Raw genomic sequence first — 15,945 nt, forward strand, 5'->3', positions numbered from 1 at the left:
TCTCAATGTGGTCTCATATGAGAGATGCTGTAATCGCTTTAGCATCTTTGTGGCCCTTGACTTTGCTTGGGTATGTTTGTGTGTCCCTTGTACAGGGGTGCCAGAGCTGGACTCAGCACTGCAGATGTGTCTCACCAGTGCTGAGAAGAGCAGAAGGATCCCTCTTGTGACCTGCTGGCAATGCTTTTCTTTGGTCATCTTTGCCACAGAGCCACAGTACTGACTCATGATACGTATGTTGTCCACCAGAATGCCCAATTACTTTTTTTAAAGATGTCTTCCAGACAGCCCCCAGTCTGTGCTCCTGGATGAGGTTTCACCTCATCACAAACAGGTCTTTTGTTGGATTTCATTAGGATGCTTATGTGCTAAGCTTTTCAAGGTTCTTCTGAATGGGTCAGCCATTATTTTGAATTTTGCACCATATGCAAACTTGATCAGAGTGCAGTCTATTCCATCATTCAGGTGATGAATGAAGATGTAGTAAGTATGAAGTCCTGGGGTACACAACTTCTAAGGCTTAGCTTTCTGTTCATTTTTTTATAAGTCCAGTTTACCTGGATGTCTCTCAGAAACACTTGCTCTGAGAGTCATTCTGCTGGATCTGGCACCAATATAAATAAAACTGGATAATCTCTGGAAAACTCTGTGTGAGTTTACAGTGGCTTTTTTTCTGTTGTCATTTTTTTCTGTAAGTCATAGAGACTTACAGACTCACAATGAACATCAGAAATGTTTTATTAACATTTTTATTAGTTCAGTATTAAGATGTTTTCACTCTCAGTCCCATTACTTAAATGGGAAATTGTGATCCAACTGAGATGCAAGAATTGGTACCTCACACCACTGAAGTATTTTGGTATCTCTGTGGTAAAGAATCATCTCTTACCAGAGCTTACCTTTGATTTTGTATGAGTGACCTTAAATTAAATTTGTGTAGGTACCAACCTTAATTTCAAGAGCTGATTTGAAAGGGACAGCTGTCTTTCAGAGTTCATGAAGGGTGGAGTTTATTTTGAATTTAACTTGTTTAAAGCTCTCTGGAGTTTGGGGCCCTCTTTGTTCATATGCTTAGAGTCAAAATGTATCTATTTCTAAACCATAAAAGCACTCTAGGACAGCTCAACAATGGACCAGTTTATCAAGAGCAAACAAGATGGCATGAAACCTACTCTTCTCAGCTAGATTTATGAAATGGTGCATCAGTCATTAGGAGAAATTATACCTTTTTAGATTATATTTGCCATGGGCTCTGAATCACTATCAACAGCTTTCTACTTTGTGTTGGGCATAAGTAAGAAATGTAACTCTTCTGATACTGGACTAGAGTGTTGATTTGAAATGTGAGGTATGTGCATGTGTTTTGCTTTTGGAAGGGCTGTTATGTGTCCTTTGCCTGAAGTCACTGTAAATAGTGATACTTTTCTTAAGTTGCATTTGATACTTTTAAATCTAAAAGGAGCTGTCCTTTCAGCCTGTCCATCCAAGGCGCACTTGGCAGCTATTTCTGCTTGTAACTGTGCACTGGAAATTTTCTTACTGTATTGTAACAAGGTTCTTCCAAAATTTTATCAGTGTCAAAGGAATCCCTGTGTTTGTGCACTGTTATTGAAAGTCAGACTGATAGTAATGTATTCCTTAACTCAGCTGTCAATGATTATCTGGTTGCTGCTATGGCTTTTACCAGAAAAAATTCAAAGCCTTATATAAAGTTCAAGCTGAAGTCTATGTATCCTGTGCATTTTCTTGACGAAGTTGCTCTTATCAGCCACCGACAATTTCCTTGTGAAATTGTATCTGAATTTCATTGGAATGAAGACTCAGAGTTTAGGTAAATTGCTAAATGACTTTCTAAATGTTTCAGTGTTACATTGAACCATTAAGGTTTCTTTATATTTTAATGTTTACAACGTAAAAGCCCTCAAAAAGTCTTCTGTCTTCATCATATACATGGCTGAAAGATCTAGAAATTGTTCACATCAGCACTATGAATACTGCACAGAATCTGGCTGCCTTACACTCTGAGACTGAAAAGTTGGAAGCCACATCCAAAACACTGGAGCCCACTGCTGCACTGATGGTTTCAATTATCTTCCTCTATGTGATCTGCTGTTCTGCTTCCTGGAGCCTAAGTCATTCAAAACAATGCATGCCTAAAGCTTTCCTCTTGTGATTTTGTTCAGAGAATGTACTTCAAATTTTACTCAGATGGAGGCCTTTAGTCAGCTGAGCAGTGCAGTGTAGCCTGCACTAATCAAAATCAGTCCTTATAAAAACAAATATAAAGGACTTTTCTTTATGTCTTTAAAGTAAAGGTACAACATTAGTAAAGTTAAAAGATGTAACTTTCTTTTTTCCTTCCTTGTGCAACTAGTCTGGAAACATCTCAGCTGTCACTGTCCCAAGCCTGGTAATCATTTGCCTCTGAAATTTTTGTATGTAAATGCACAAGACAGGAGGGAGCTAAACCTGGAAGTAGGCTGTGAAGGGCTTACATTTTAGTCAGTCAAAAACTGAGTGCAGTATGGCTAACTTGAATTATGTCCTGAGCTGAAGAGGAAGGAAAAAAGCAGTCTGTATTCTAGCAAACAAGAGCAAAAAAGTATCAATTCTGGTACTTGCTGAATTGAGAGGATTTAATTCTTAAGATGAGGAAAACAAATCCAATAGCTTCAGCACTCCAGGTTTGTTGTTAATGTTTATAAAGGCTTGAGTGCTGCCATGGAGTTATGTCAAAGATGAAACAAAGATAATTAAACTCAGCTATCCAGCTAACTTCAGAAGTAGCCCTTGAGGTTTTGCATCCTTTTTCTTCTGTAACAGGTATGGAATCTGTAAGGTCTCTTTTTAATGTATGTATTTGTCCAAGTTGTGTGGTTTTAGTTTCACGTGAAACTTAGTGTTTAGCTTTAGGAGCTGGTCCTTTTCATTTCCTACATTATAACAAAAAGTTGAATGTTGTTGCAATGCCATAAATAAAGGCAGGTGGAAGATGATAGTAAAAATTCCTGTAGCTAAATCTCGTAAGTGCACAGATTGAGTAAGCAACATCAACAGTAATCATGCTAAGGAATCCCTGGTTTGCTTTTCTGAAACTTCTTGGTATTTTCTTTTGTGAGAAGAGTAGCTGAATAAAGCTTTGATTCTGTGAAAAAGGAAACAGGCATGTTGTTATGTTTTCTCCTGGTAAAGTGAACTTTTGGAGTCCTAGTGTTCTGTAGTTCATTTTATATTGGACAGATTCAGGGGAACTGTAAAAATAAAACATTTTTCATCCAAAATAATCTTGTTACAACATACTTTTAATAAAACCACATTGCTAATGATATTTGTGATTCTATCATGTCAGTGGACTACTGCTCCTGGAGTTATGGTATATATAATTTGTTCTTTTATAAGTACATGAAATGCAGGTGTCACTACTGACTGCAGTATCTGTTGATATCATTATAAGACATTATAGATGCACATGTAAAGCTAATGATACTCACTGCACTAGAAGAGAAGGGTCTTTAATATTCTTAACATTTTTAAAGATGTAATTATGAAATTAGGTAGTTTATATCTGACTTGGCACTGAAATGTCAAGGGCAAGACTCACCGGCTACTTTGGGAAGTTTACTTCTTTAGATGGTATTTAAAAGACAGTTGTATGAGTTTTAATTAGGTATGATATTAAAAAGTGTTTAAATCTTCTATTCTGCAATTGAGGGGAAAGAGATAATTTAAATCATAAAAGGATATCTTTCTCAAAGGAATTGCTGTGGACTATGTATCTATCTGCAAGCCAACCAGAATTCCTAGTTCTATGATGTCAAAAGATTGATACACTTGACTAATTTGGAAGCCGGTTGGGACTGATGCCAGTCATCTGCAGCAGCTTGTGAAAGCGCATTTAAAGCTCCCTTAGGAAGTGCTAATATCGAACAGTATTTGTGACTCTTGTACTGGCATGGTAGCAGTGTTGTATACAGCTCTCCCAAGGTAATTTAAAAGATTTTTCACATACTGCATAGTAGACTGTCAATTCTTAATCTTCCCATCATAGACACTTGGACTACTTTAATAATAGTGAGGGTACTGATAGTTACCTGCATAACTTGACAGAAGTTGTCACAGTCAGCCGCTGATGTAGGTATCAGAAACCAGAATTAGGAGCTTACTGAAGTTGTATGAGTTTGAAAAACAGGCTTTTTGCATGTTTTGGGTACAAAGATTGTTAAGTATATGCTTTTTTTTTGCAGTGGTTAGCTTGTTTCAATACATCCATGTATACAGAGAGTTTATATATTAGAGGAATTTTTTTCATTCAGGTTTCAATCTACTACAATTTATTCTTCTAATACTGTTTTGTATGTCAATGGAAGGATTAATCTGTAATCCAATTTGTGACTACCAGAATATTTCATATAAGTGTGAAAAACAGATAGTGCATGTAAATATTACAGCTTTACTGCGAGAAATTGTGGGTTTGCAATATTTCTGTTTCATTATTTTAAAACTTCTTTTTAAAAAATTTGATTAGCCTTTTTATAGTAATCAGGGATTTTTTTAATACTGAAAATTGTTAAGTTTTTGAATTAAATTTTTATTAATTCTTTTCCTAGACATTAATGGTATCATTTTGGTGACTGTGATACTATTCAGTATTGCTTCAATTGCGTTTACCCAAAATGCTTATAAGCTTTCCTCCAGCATTCATGTTCATTAATGTAACTAATGGCTTGGCTCAAAATTTCTTCAGGCAGCATGTTGGTTTGAAACTATTCACTGATTATATTCATTCTAGACATTAGTATTTTAGAGAATTGCATGACATCAGATAGAGAAAGTTAAGTAACAAAAAACCTCCTACCAAACCAACAAGAAAAAAAAAACACCACAAAAAAACCAACACCAAACCAAAACAAAAAAAAAAAAAAAGCAAAACAAAATCCAAACCTGAAAAAGCAAATAGGAAGCCAAAGACATAGGCTGAGTGATTTTTTATAAGGTGTATTCCAAGCCATACTAATAGGTGTGATAGTCCATTAGTCCTAAGAAAGCAAACTTCAGTGTAATAAAGCATGTTATAGCAGACACAAAGAAAAATTAAAAAACATTCTGTATTTCAGTCTTCATGTTTATTCTATACCTGCCATAAATATAAATGTTAGGCAAAGTTTTGTTTAATTTGCTAATTTTCACTTCTTTGGTTTTGTGTGTAGCACTTTAGTCTAAGGTTGAAAACTAGCCTGGTAGTACAGAGTATAGAGAAAAGAGAAGAACTAAGGGTTACTGTTTCCTGGATAAAAAGCTGGCGGGATGGCTGAGCCCAAAGAGTGGTGTCGAGTGGAGTTACATCCAGCTGATGGTTGGCCACGAGTAGCCCTCCACAGGGCTCTCAGTGTTGGGCTCTGTCCTGTTTAGTATCTTTGTCAGTATTCTGGATGAGGGAATTGAATGCCCTCTCAGTCAGTTTGCAGACGACACCAAGCTGGGTGACAAGTGTTGAAATGCTGGAGGACAGAAAGGTTTTGCAGAGGGATCTGAATAAGCTGGATCAGTGGGCTGAGGCCAGTTGTATGAGGTTCAGCAAGGCCAGCTGGTGGGTCCTGGATGTGGGTCACAGTAATCCCCTGCAGGCTGGGGGCAGAGTGGCTGTAAAGCTGCCCAGTGGAAAAGGCTCTGGGGGTGTTGGTTGACAGCAGCTGAAAGTGAGCCAGTGTGTGCTCAGGTGGCCAGTAAGGCCACTGGCACCCTGGTTTGTGTCAGCAATAGTGTGGTCACCAGGACCAGGGCAGTGATTGTCCCCCTGTACTCGGCATCTTGTTATATGCACCAGGTAGTTTAGATCCTGATTTGCATATTCACTGTTAGCAGTAACTGCTGACTCTATCCAAGATGGGTGTTGACCTAGGGAGTTTTTCCCAGTGGGGTATAATGAGATTTCTGTAATGGAATTCTTTATTCCTCCATGGATATTTTTTTTGTTGTAGTTAATTTTTTGTAGTTGATCCCTGGGTTCTGTTCTTTGTCCTCCCATGCATACATACAATGGGGCAATAAGGTCAAAAATGTAACACTTTCTGATGTTTATTATTTATTTAAACTTCTGATGTTTATTAAAGGAAATAAAAGGAGAGTATTTAATACTTGCATTTGGTTACCATCTCAGAGTAACATGCATAATTCTTTTGGGGGTTATTATGCACCTGTGTATATTATTAGGCTTTATAAGCATATAACTCAATGGGTAGAATTTTCCTGAACTACATCAATTATTTAATATTGCCCAGAGGTTATTAAATGTGAACAGAAAATGGCTTTTGATTAAAGCTACCTATGGATATCACTGTATCCTATCCAGTCCAATACTGTTCATTCAACTCCCTGCTGAGAAACAATTTTAACTTTTTATCACAATAACTGAATAGTCTTTTGTCAAATGTAACAAATCATATAATGGACAGTTCTCGAAAGCTGACATGAGACTGATTATTTGCAGTTATAGAAGGGTACTAAAATGAAAATATGAGTTAAATGACATTTCCCTTAAAACTATGCTTGACTCTCCATATAAAGAAAGAGGAATGTGAAATTAGTGGAATAGAATTTGGTCTAGTTCACTCTCTAGAAGACAAAGTCTGTTGTAGTTAATTGCAAAAGAGCAATTTGTAAATATTAAAGCACTGGTCGAAGTTTGAAATTAATTGTTTTAATAATATTATTGGTATTATTTTTGGTATTGGTGTATATATATTGGTATTATAATCCATTATTATTGGTTTTTGTTGGTGTTATTCTTTATGCTTTGATATTGCTGTGGTAACCAAGAGGGTTCCTTCTTTTTCCTTTATAGAAGGTGAGGAGACTGGAGTGATGGATAGCCTGTTGGAGGCCTTGCAGTCAGGTGCAGCTTTTCGAGACCGAAGGAAAAGGACACCAAGGTCCAAAGGTGAATAGTCTATTTTAGATTTTATTTTCCAGAGAAAGTTAAAAGCATTATGGGTCCAGTCCTCTAGAATTTAGATACTGTCAGCTTTAAGTCATTTGTGCAATGAGTTTTCAGGGATGTTCAGACTGTTGCTTATGTCAGTAAGACTGGAAATTAATGTACTGAACTTATTATAGCCAGATCATTATGGCAAGACCTTTCAATACAGCCAAATGTACTTTAACTTTTTAGGGTTTATAGTTGTATGGGGGAAGTGACAGTCATCTTGCTCCATAAGTGACTCTGAGTCAAATTATTTCTCTGGTATATAACTGTCATTTATTCCAAGAAATACCTAACTTGTAATTCTTAAATTCCTAAACTTCTGCTTTGTAATGTTGTAATACTCTGGTGGCTTTCAAACTGGTGTTTTATTTCCATTGTTTCTTTGCTTTTGCAGACACACCACAAAATCTCAGTCCAACCACACAGCGGCCTGTGCTGAAAGCTTGTAACCGTGGTAATGAACCATATTCATTAATTGCATGCACTTCTTAGCTTAGCTTATGTAGTTGATCTGTGCTTTCAAGACTGCTGTGATTATTTTTTCAGTTTTGTACATTAGTGGAGTACTAAACCATGTAGGAACTTGCTTTTTAAGAATCATCTGAATATTACATCCTGAAACTATATTTACTGATTCCTCTTCAAAGCTCTTCTATCTTTTGTGGGATTTTTATTTATTTAAATTTTGATTATGTTTTTAAATTGTAGCACTTTTATAGTCCTTACGAATTATTATGCAAGTTTTTTGGGGTTTATGGAATTGTAATGCTTAATGTTTTAAGTGTTACTAAGTGCCTATTATACCGAATCTGAGAACTTTTGGCATTCATTCTGTGTTTCTTTGTCTTGGTTTTCTTGGTGCTATAGCTGGAATGGTTTAAGCTATTGTTTATCAGTGTTAATTCAAAGGAGTGTTGACTCAACAAAGTTATAGTAAATGTTTATTTCTAAATTGCTGAACTGTCTCACTGCAATCAGTAGGACTTGTTCTTGCAAGTTACAGTGCAGGTGTGGGTGCCTGTTAGCTTTGTTAGATAGTCAGTCTACAGAATATTACTATATTGACTGTGTTTTATTCAAGCTTGAGGAGTCCAGAGTGACTCAGTTGCTCATGACTAGTGCTTTCAGCAAAAAGTTTCTATCTGTAGGCTTTCTCTTAAAGAGAATGTTTAATAATGGTGAGAAAATCTTATTTCTTAGTTTTTAAAGCAGATTGCACTATTTTTTGATATTTAAATGCACTACAGGTTTTATAGAATGGATGTCATGAAATTGATTCTATTAATTATACCTCATGTTTAAGTGTTTATTTCTCTAAGTGAGTCTAGCAAAAAAAAAAAAAAAAAAAACCCAAAACTGTTGAATTTGGCATATAAAAACAAAATTGAAGAAAACAGAGCTGAAAGGACAGTTTGTTGATAATTGCAGAAATTGGATCAAAGAGAAATCAAGTATATTTGACAGGTACTTGTCTAGCACATAACAGATTGATATTTGAGTAATGACTATAGAGCACATCTGAATTTATCTTGTAAGTGTTTCTGCTTGTAAGAGCAGTCATATTGAATACTGCTTCTTATCAGCACATTCTATCTAGGTAGCTGTCTGTGGAGAGACTGTAGCTTCCAGTTTTCAAACTTAACTGCTTTTGGTCAAACATTATGGCCATGTTTCAGATTAAAAAACAAAACAACAAAAACAAACACTCACACTCACCAAAATTTTAATGCTGAAAAATCTTAGTCTAAACCATGGACGAATTTGTATACCAAATGGATATAATTGGGTGTTAAAGTTTGAAGTTCAGATATCTAATTTGGAGAGAAGAGTGAAAGTAAGCTCTTGGATATTTTGTTGTTTTTACCAAAGTCGGTTTTTCCATAGAGCATTTTGAGATAGTCTCATTCTAAGACATTTTAAAATGAATTCAACGTTTATTTCACTTGTCTAGTTGGCTCAGAAACAGGTTAGTACAGACCTGAGCTTGATTTTAAGGAATTCATTAGCATGTTCTTGATTTGTTGACACTCGTTACAATGTCTGTGTGTTACACCTTACTATCTTGAGCCAAATAGAGCACCAAACCTGGTGTAGATTATGGTGAGTTCAAAGCCTTTTTTTCCATTTTAGTAGAAGTATATGGTCACTGTCTAGAATGAATGCTAGACTTGGAGTGTCAAAATCAATTTTGGGTAATAATAATAACTTTAATAAAATTAATGTGGTCAGTCAAGATAGGAATTATAAAGTTTCTTTATATTTCTCTTTCTGGGTTCAACAATGTATTGTTCTCTGTATCATTTTTTCTTGCACTTTATATCTGATATATAGATATATACTCAACAGCCTGTTAGTTCTATCTATATGTGTATATTAAGTGATGAATGCTCTGTATAATGGTCTATTAGTTATACACCATACAAGCAAGAAGTCTGTGACTTCAGCTCACTTCAGCTTCACTCCTCATATCCCCAGAAACTGGGATATGTTATTAGACAGAAGTATTGGCTTGGTTGTTCCTAATTTCCTATTTATTCCCACAGCCTAAAACTTCAACTGGATGCCAAATTTTATATCACAGGGAAAAAAACCCACTGTCTTACTGTAAAGCTAAAATATGTGGAGATTGCTGAAAGTCCTTAAGTAGCAATTCAAGCACTTTCCATGTTTGCTTCTGTACTGGTTTTGGCTGTTTGATTTGACTGGTAACTGGTTTGTTTACTGTTTATTCTGCTGAGACTGACAGATTCACTTATAGTAGATATATTCTATTAATGCACACTGCAGATTCATACCTAGGATTCATCATAGAGTCAAAAATAATTACAAGCCATGACTTGAAATGGCTGTCCTGAATCCTTTAGAGTGGAGTAATCTCTGTTGGGCAGGTGCCATCAAGTTCTAACGAATCTCTTCTGTTTCAAAACACAACCAACCAAATTAATAAAATCTAGTTTAGTCTTTATGATTAAAGATATTTCTCTTACAAAAGTGGAAGTCAAATCAGATCCAAGCATAAATAGTGTTATAACCCCAAACTGTCAATTAAGTGTCTCTCAGCCTCACGCTTTGTCTTCCCTGGTGGGATGGAAAAAGGTAAAGCTCATGGGTTGAGAAAAGAACAGTGTAATAATTGAAATATAATAATAATAATAATAATAATAATAATAATAATAATAATAATAGGGAGGAGGAGAAGGAGTCTGAAGTAAAAAGTCGAGGGAGGGAGAGGGAGGGAGAGGAATGAAACACAAGAGAAACAAGTGATACACAATACAATTGCTCACCACCAATGCTGAGCCAGTCTCTTCATAGCAATCAACATCTCCTGACCAACTTTCTCAGTTTGCATGCTGAGCCTGATGCCATATGGCATGGAGAATCCCTTTGGCCAGTTCAGGCCAGCTGTCCCAGCTATGATCCCCCCAGTTTATTGTGCCCCTGCTCACTTAGCAGGGCACATGCAGAGCATGTGAGCTTCCTAGAGCATGGGAACCTGAAGATTCCTTGACTTAGGGTAGGCCCTGCTGAGCAACAGCTAAAACATCGGTGTGTTATCAACATCCTTCGTAGACTCAATTCGAAACAGAGCATTGTACCAGCTACTTGGAAGGAAATTAACTCTATCCCACACAAACACAGGACAGGAAACTGGTTCCATGTCTCACAGGGAAAGGAATACATCCTGAATGCACACCTTCTCCATAGCTGTCATATAAATGGAAGCAGGAAGGAAATTTTTCTAATCATTGCCAATGTCACCCTTAGTACAATGCTACAGAAGGTATCAAACTAGCATTTGCTTTTCAGGCTTCGCCAAACCCTGTAAAATAAAGCAATACAGAAAAGCAATCCAATGCTGCTCAGGTCTAGAACTGAGAACTGAGATTGTTTCTTTTAACTAAATAGACTGCTTAAGGGAAAAAAAAAGAGCAATAATAAATTTAGTGAAATGCTAGCTAATGCATGGACCATTTTTCTCTTCATGATCTGTTGAGCTTCCCTGAAAGCTCTAGTAGTGTTCAGCTGGTACTTCTAGTTAAAAAAGTACTCATTCTCATGCCACATTCCATGGTAGCCGAATGTGTGTTATTTTATTTTCAATCCTACTGCATTCTTCTGTTATTGAACAGATTGCCTCTTCCTAACATGATATGTGTTTAAAAAAAAATGTGTTTAATAAAAGATTGGATGTGGCACTTGGTGCTGTGGTTTAGTTGAGGTGTTAGGGCATGGGTTGGACTCAATGATCTTGAAAGTCTCTTCTAATCTTGTGATTCTGTGATATGTTGGATTTGTCAAGTTTAAATGTGCTCTGTTTTTGTGACCAGAATTACCAGTTGTATTTTTAATGCTTGTGACAAGGCCCATCAAGTCAGAATATTTCTTGTGGAGAAAAACTCCTCCTGCATAACTAACAGAAGGATTTAGAATTAGAACTAACACATTTAGAATTGCTAAATCTTGGAAGTGTTTTAATGCCTTAAGAATGCAAGTAATATGCACTAGATTTTAGTGGATATAGATACAAGTGGTGTATTTAATTCCTGTTCATAGTGGTTTTTATTTTTAAATTACCTACTGAATTACATCTATATGCAAAACTATGTGTTAATGTTACAGTTTGCTTTAACTGCAAAGGACCATGGACTGCAATAAATATTGTGGTACATGCTTTTGCTTTAATTCCAGTTCAGAGCACTGTTTGACACAAGCAAAATATTGGTATAGTTTTAGTGGTGTGCTTAGGATTCAATAGCGACTAACAGAGGAGCTCTTTTATTTTATTTAGGAAGCAGAAGAAAGCACTTAATTTTCAGTGATCAGGATTTTGCACATTAGAAGATCATTTCAAGCTATGGCTATCATTTCAGCTATGGCTGATCTGAGTTTTTCAGTTATTTACAACAAGAGTCAAGGCATATTTGCAGCTTGTATGTTTACTTCAAGCTACTGAAGTTCAGATACATGGAGCAGCATATCCAAGGCAGGGCAGAGCCCACTGCCGCACAGAAAGCTGCATTATTCACTAAGCTTTTGGTCAGGTTTTGCAGCCTGCATCAAATTCTCTGCTGCTATGGCTACACATTTATTTGCTGTAGCATTAGCCAAGCTAATGCTACCTGAATTGCATGAATACAAATTTGAGATGCAGCTTTGATTGTATATGAACACATACCTCAAATGCAGCAGGAAGAGTTTGTCTTTATAAGCAGATCATATTAAAAATGCTGTGAGTAAAGAAAAGCTATAATAAAATGCAAGCAAAAAAATACAGATTGCTTTTTGAGACTGCAGAAGTTGAAAGAAATCTTTCTGTCACAATCTGTAATTGCATGTGGACTACATTTCTAAAACAAAAAGGTCTTGTTTCTATATTGAGATCAAACTTCCATGGTAAGAAATGGTTGTAATTATTATAGCTGTTTGTTCAGTAAATCTGTACACAATAGAATAATTTTCATGTCACATGTAGTCTGAAGCATTTTAAAGGCTTCTGTTAAATAAAACCCTTATGTAGTAATGTCATTCTGTCCCAATTAAGTATAAGGAAACAATTTTTCATGTGTGTTGGCTTCTTTTCATCTTGTATTTATAATAGAACTGTCATCTGATATTCATATTAATGTCTCTGCTACCTTATTTTTGACAAGTGAAGCTGACAGTGAGCTCAAGCTCATCTTAGTTCTTGAAAGTGTGACCACATAGAGGTAATTTTTATTTTGTCATTGTATGTGACAGCAAGCTATGATTGGCTTTTCAACTTAATTTTTCCTTAACTCTGTGTATGTGTCTGTCTTTTCCTCAACTGTATGTAGTGAACATTAGGAGGCACCTAAAAGTGAAGAAGCTACCCATGAAGATAACTTTTTCCCCAGAACATGTTAGCAATAAAGTCACTCTCTTGAGCATTAGCAGTCCTTCACAGTAGATATTGCTTTCAAGGCACCATGCATGTTTAGGCATGGGATCACAAAACATCAGTATCTCTGGTGGAGAAAATTTTTGTAAAGCTTTGTGAAGTTTTACTCAATAGAGGAGTTTTCTCAGTAAAAGACATGGAATAACTGTAGGCACTGTTATGAAAGGAAAACATTTAATAGGATTTCTATTAAAAAATGGTACTCAGATGTTGCCATTTTAAGACCAAACCTTCACTTCAATATTGACTTCATAGGTCAAGTAAAATTGGTGCTTATTCTAACAGAAATAATTCCCCTGGAACCATCTACACTATTTATAATAGTTTTTTTTTCATAGAGCATACAGCAGAGTTCAGAGAAACTGACCATAAAAGTCAATTTTGCATGTGTGGAAAGAACAAAATAATATCCAGACAAGGAAAGTGAATTTACACATATTTATTTCTTTCTTTAGAACTATTTCTGCATTGCCTCAGTTGCAAACACATACCATCACAAAAATATCCCTGAAGAATTTTCATTCCAAAATATCTAGGAAAAAGATTAATTTTCATGCAGAGTTTTTAGCAGTCTCTCACATTCATAATTTAATGTTAGAATTAAGTAAGTTTCCAACTCAGAAAAGATGGCAGCCAGCAAGAAGAGTTTAGAGTGAAAAAATGAGAATTTTTTTTGGGGGGGTCCTTTCTAACAAGAGGTTCTTTAAAATAAAGACTGACATAGAGAGGTATAAACCACTCATTTATTTAATCATTTATTTATTTTAAAGTGCCAAATGCTGAAAAATGGTTGGAGACTCTCTCAAGAGTGGAAAAGGGTACTTCAAATTAGTAGTAGTAATTGCATATTATTACTGTGAAAATAATGATCTAGACAGAAAAAAATGCTATCTTGCCCTCAGTATAAGATAAACACACACTGGCAACCTTTAGAAAGGTGAGAAGGAATTGCAATCCTACTAACAATTTCTCTATTTTATTAAAGTCTTGTGAGATTTCCCTTATCAACTCTCATGAGTGAGGTTGCACGCATGTCCTTCACCCTGTGTCTTATCATATAGCATTAAATCTGAACATAATGTAGACAAAAAGGAGAACCCAAGCTTTTTCAGAGTAAAAATTTTAAATACTACCCTGAGACAAGGTGGACCTTATAATGGGGCTTTTTCTCCAGAGGTTTGACAGCTTCATTCCTAAAATGTGCCCTTTGAAGATGTCAAATTAGACACTTGGAAGAGCTAATTGCTTTTGTAAATATTTTGCCAGTGTTCATTGATATTAGTTGAATAAGATCACGGCTCTCAAGGGAGGCAAGGACACTTTCTGCAAGATAAGAACAGTAGCAAAGAGGTGACATTTGAAAGCAGTGACATTGTACATTCCATAACTGCACATACCATAAATGTCAGCTTCATAATTGCCTAGGTAGGTAACCAGATTTCCAAAAGCTACAGCAGACAAGTTATATATTCAAATCAGTCAGCTGAAAATTTATCAGTGGAAAATCTTAAATCTGCAAAGGGAGCTGTAAATTACAAGCAGTTTACCCCTATTTGCCTTTTCATATTTTAATCACACAGAACTTCCCATTCGAAGACAATCACCATATTTATAGGTATAGCAAAGAGATTATGTCACTTCTCAGAGAAATTTTCCATACTTGTTAAACAAGATTTTAAGTATAAATTTACCAGTTTGTTTCACTTCTGTTTTCTGAATGTTAAGAACAAGTAGTATCTAAACTTCTGTCTCATTCTTCAGAGGTTTTTAGAAATTTGATCTGAGTAGCAGATTTGCTGAACAACAGCCATAAAGCTCTTTATATTGTGGGTTTTTAAAAATAGCTAGATAGATACACACACACACACACATATATATATATATATATATATATATATATATATATATATTTTCTCAAAGGGGTTATCTTTCATAAAGAAACCACAAATAAAGCACAAGGGAAATATTGGGTAGGAAATTTTCATCAACTACACATTAAAAATTAGTTTTCTCTGGTTAAAGATTTCACTGGGGACAAAATCTGAGATCCTAACAGAGTATGATTCCTGACCTGAGTCTTTTCTGTGACTCCAGTGATGTCTGGTTAATGCAACATTGTTTAGTCAGTCAGAATTCAAAATATTTAGAGAAAGCACAAACATTTTTCATTAAATTCTTCAAGCACTTTTCTTAAGTCATGGGTTCTTTTTGCCATGTAAGTGAATGGGTTCTGTTAATGGTCTGGGATTTTTCCTCCTTTGGGAGAATTTAGTTTCATTTTTTTTTCCAGAGTGGTTGCTGTAGCATAACAAAAATGTTGTGTAGAAGAACTACTGGAGTTATATTTCTGCCTGACTTTTTTCTTTATAGCCAATTCTCTGCAAAGGTGCAAACATGCAGAGAAAACAAGGGTATCTTTAGCTTCTCCCTTTTGTTGGGGTGGGAACACTTGTAAGATTTACTTTCAAGTTTTTGAATACTCTAAAGGGAAATTGGCAGTTCAGTTGTGTCAGAATTAGTGCTTGTGCCTGAAAGTTGCTTGATAAATCCAATATCTTGTTTCATTCAAAAAATAGATGAGTCTTGTGTATTTCCACCATACATGCCTAAGGCAATAGCTGCATCAATCATCCAGTAAAATAATCTGAAGCCTCAGAAGGTCTTTTGGTGGCTCAAACCTGGAGTTCATGAGTGATAAAGGAAGGAAATACAGGAGTCAAATGCAGCTCTTGCCTGAATGGCAGGAGGAAGGATGATAGCCAGGCTTCCACTGAATGATCTGGAATAGTGTGAGCAGGTTGGTCTGCAAATTTTCTTTTCTTACAGTGAGGTAGGTTACAAATCCAAGATGGCAAGCTGTAAGTTAAGCAATTTAGGGAAAGAATATTTGGATTTTGGAGGATACTGGACTAGTCAATCTATTCCCTTTCAGCAAGCACTGTGAAGTAGTTTGTCTCTTATCCTTGGCGTGGTAATCTTTAGCTTTAAAAAAAAGTCAACAACTTTTTAAAGCAAAATTGTTTTAACCAAACAGAAAAAC

At 35.7% G+C, this 15,945-nt stretch overlaps 1 protein-coding gene across 6 annotated transcripts in view; it reads left to right on the plus strand.

Moving 5' to 3' along the window:
- The window catches only part of DIAPH3 (diaphanous related formin 3), a 202,227-nt gene that overhangs the window by 139,462 nt on the left and 46,820 nt on the right, over positions 1-15,945 (plus strand). For all 6 annotated transcript variants that reach the window (XM_053935714.1, XM_053935717.1, XM_053935715.1 and 3 more), the window contains 2 exons: positions 6,842-6,937; positions 7,377-7,436. In XM_053935714.1, coding sequence (XP_053791689.1) covers positions 6,842-6,937; positions 7,377-7,436 — 156 coding nt within the window. The remainder of the gene's footprint in view (positions 1-6,841; positions 6,938-7,376; positions 7,437-15,945) is intronic.

This window comes from Vidua chalybeata, chromosome 2 (genome assembly GCF_026979565.1).
Source record: "Vidua chalybeata isolate OUT-0048 chromosome 2, bVidCha1 merged haplotype, whole genome shotgun sequence".
Taxonomy (NCBI): domain Eukaryota; kingdom Metazoa; phylum Chordata; class Aves; order Passeriformes; family Viduidae; genus Vidua; species Vidua chalybeata.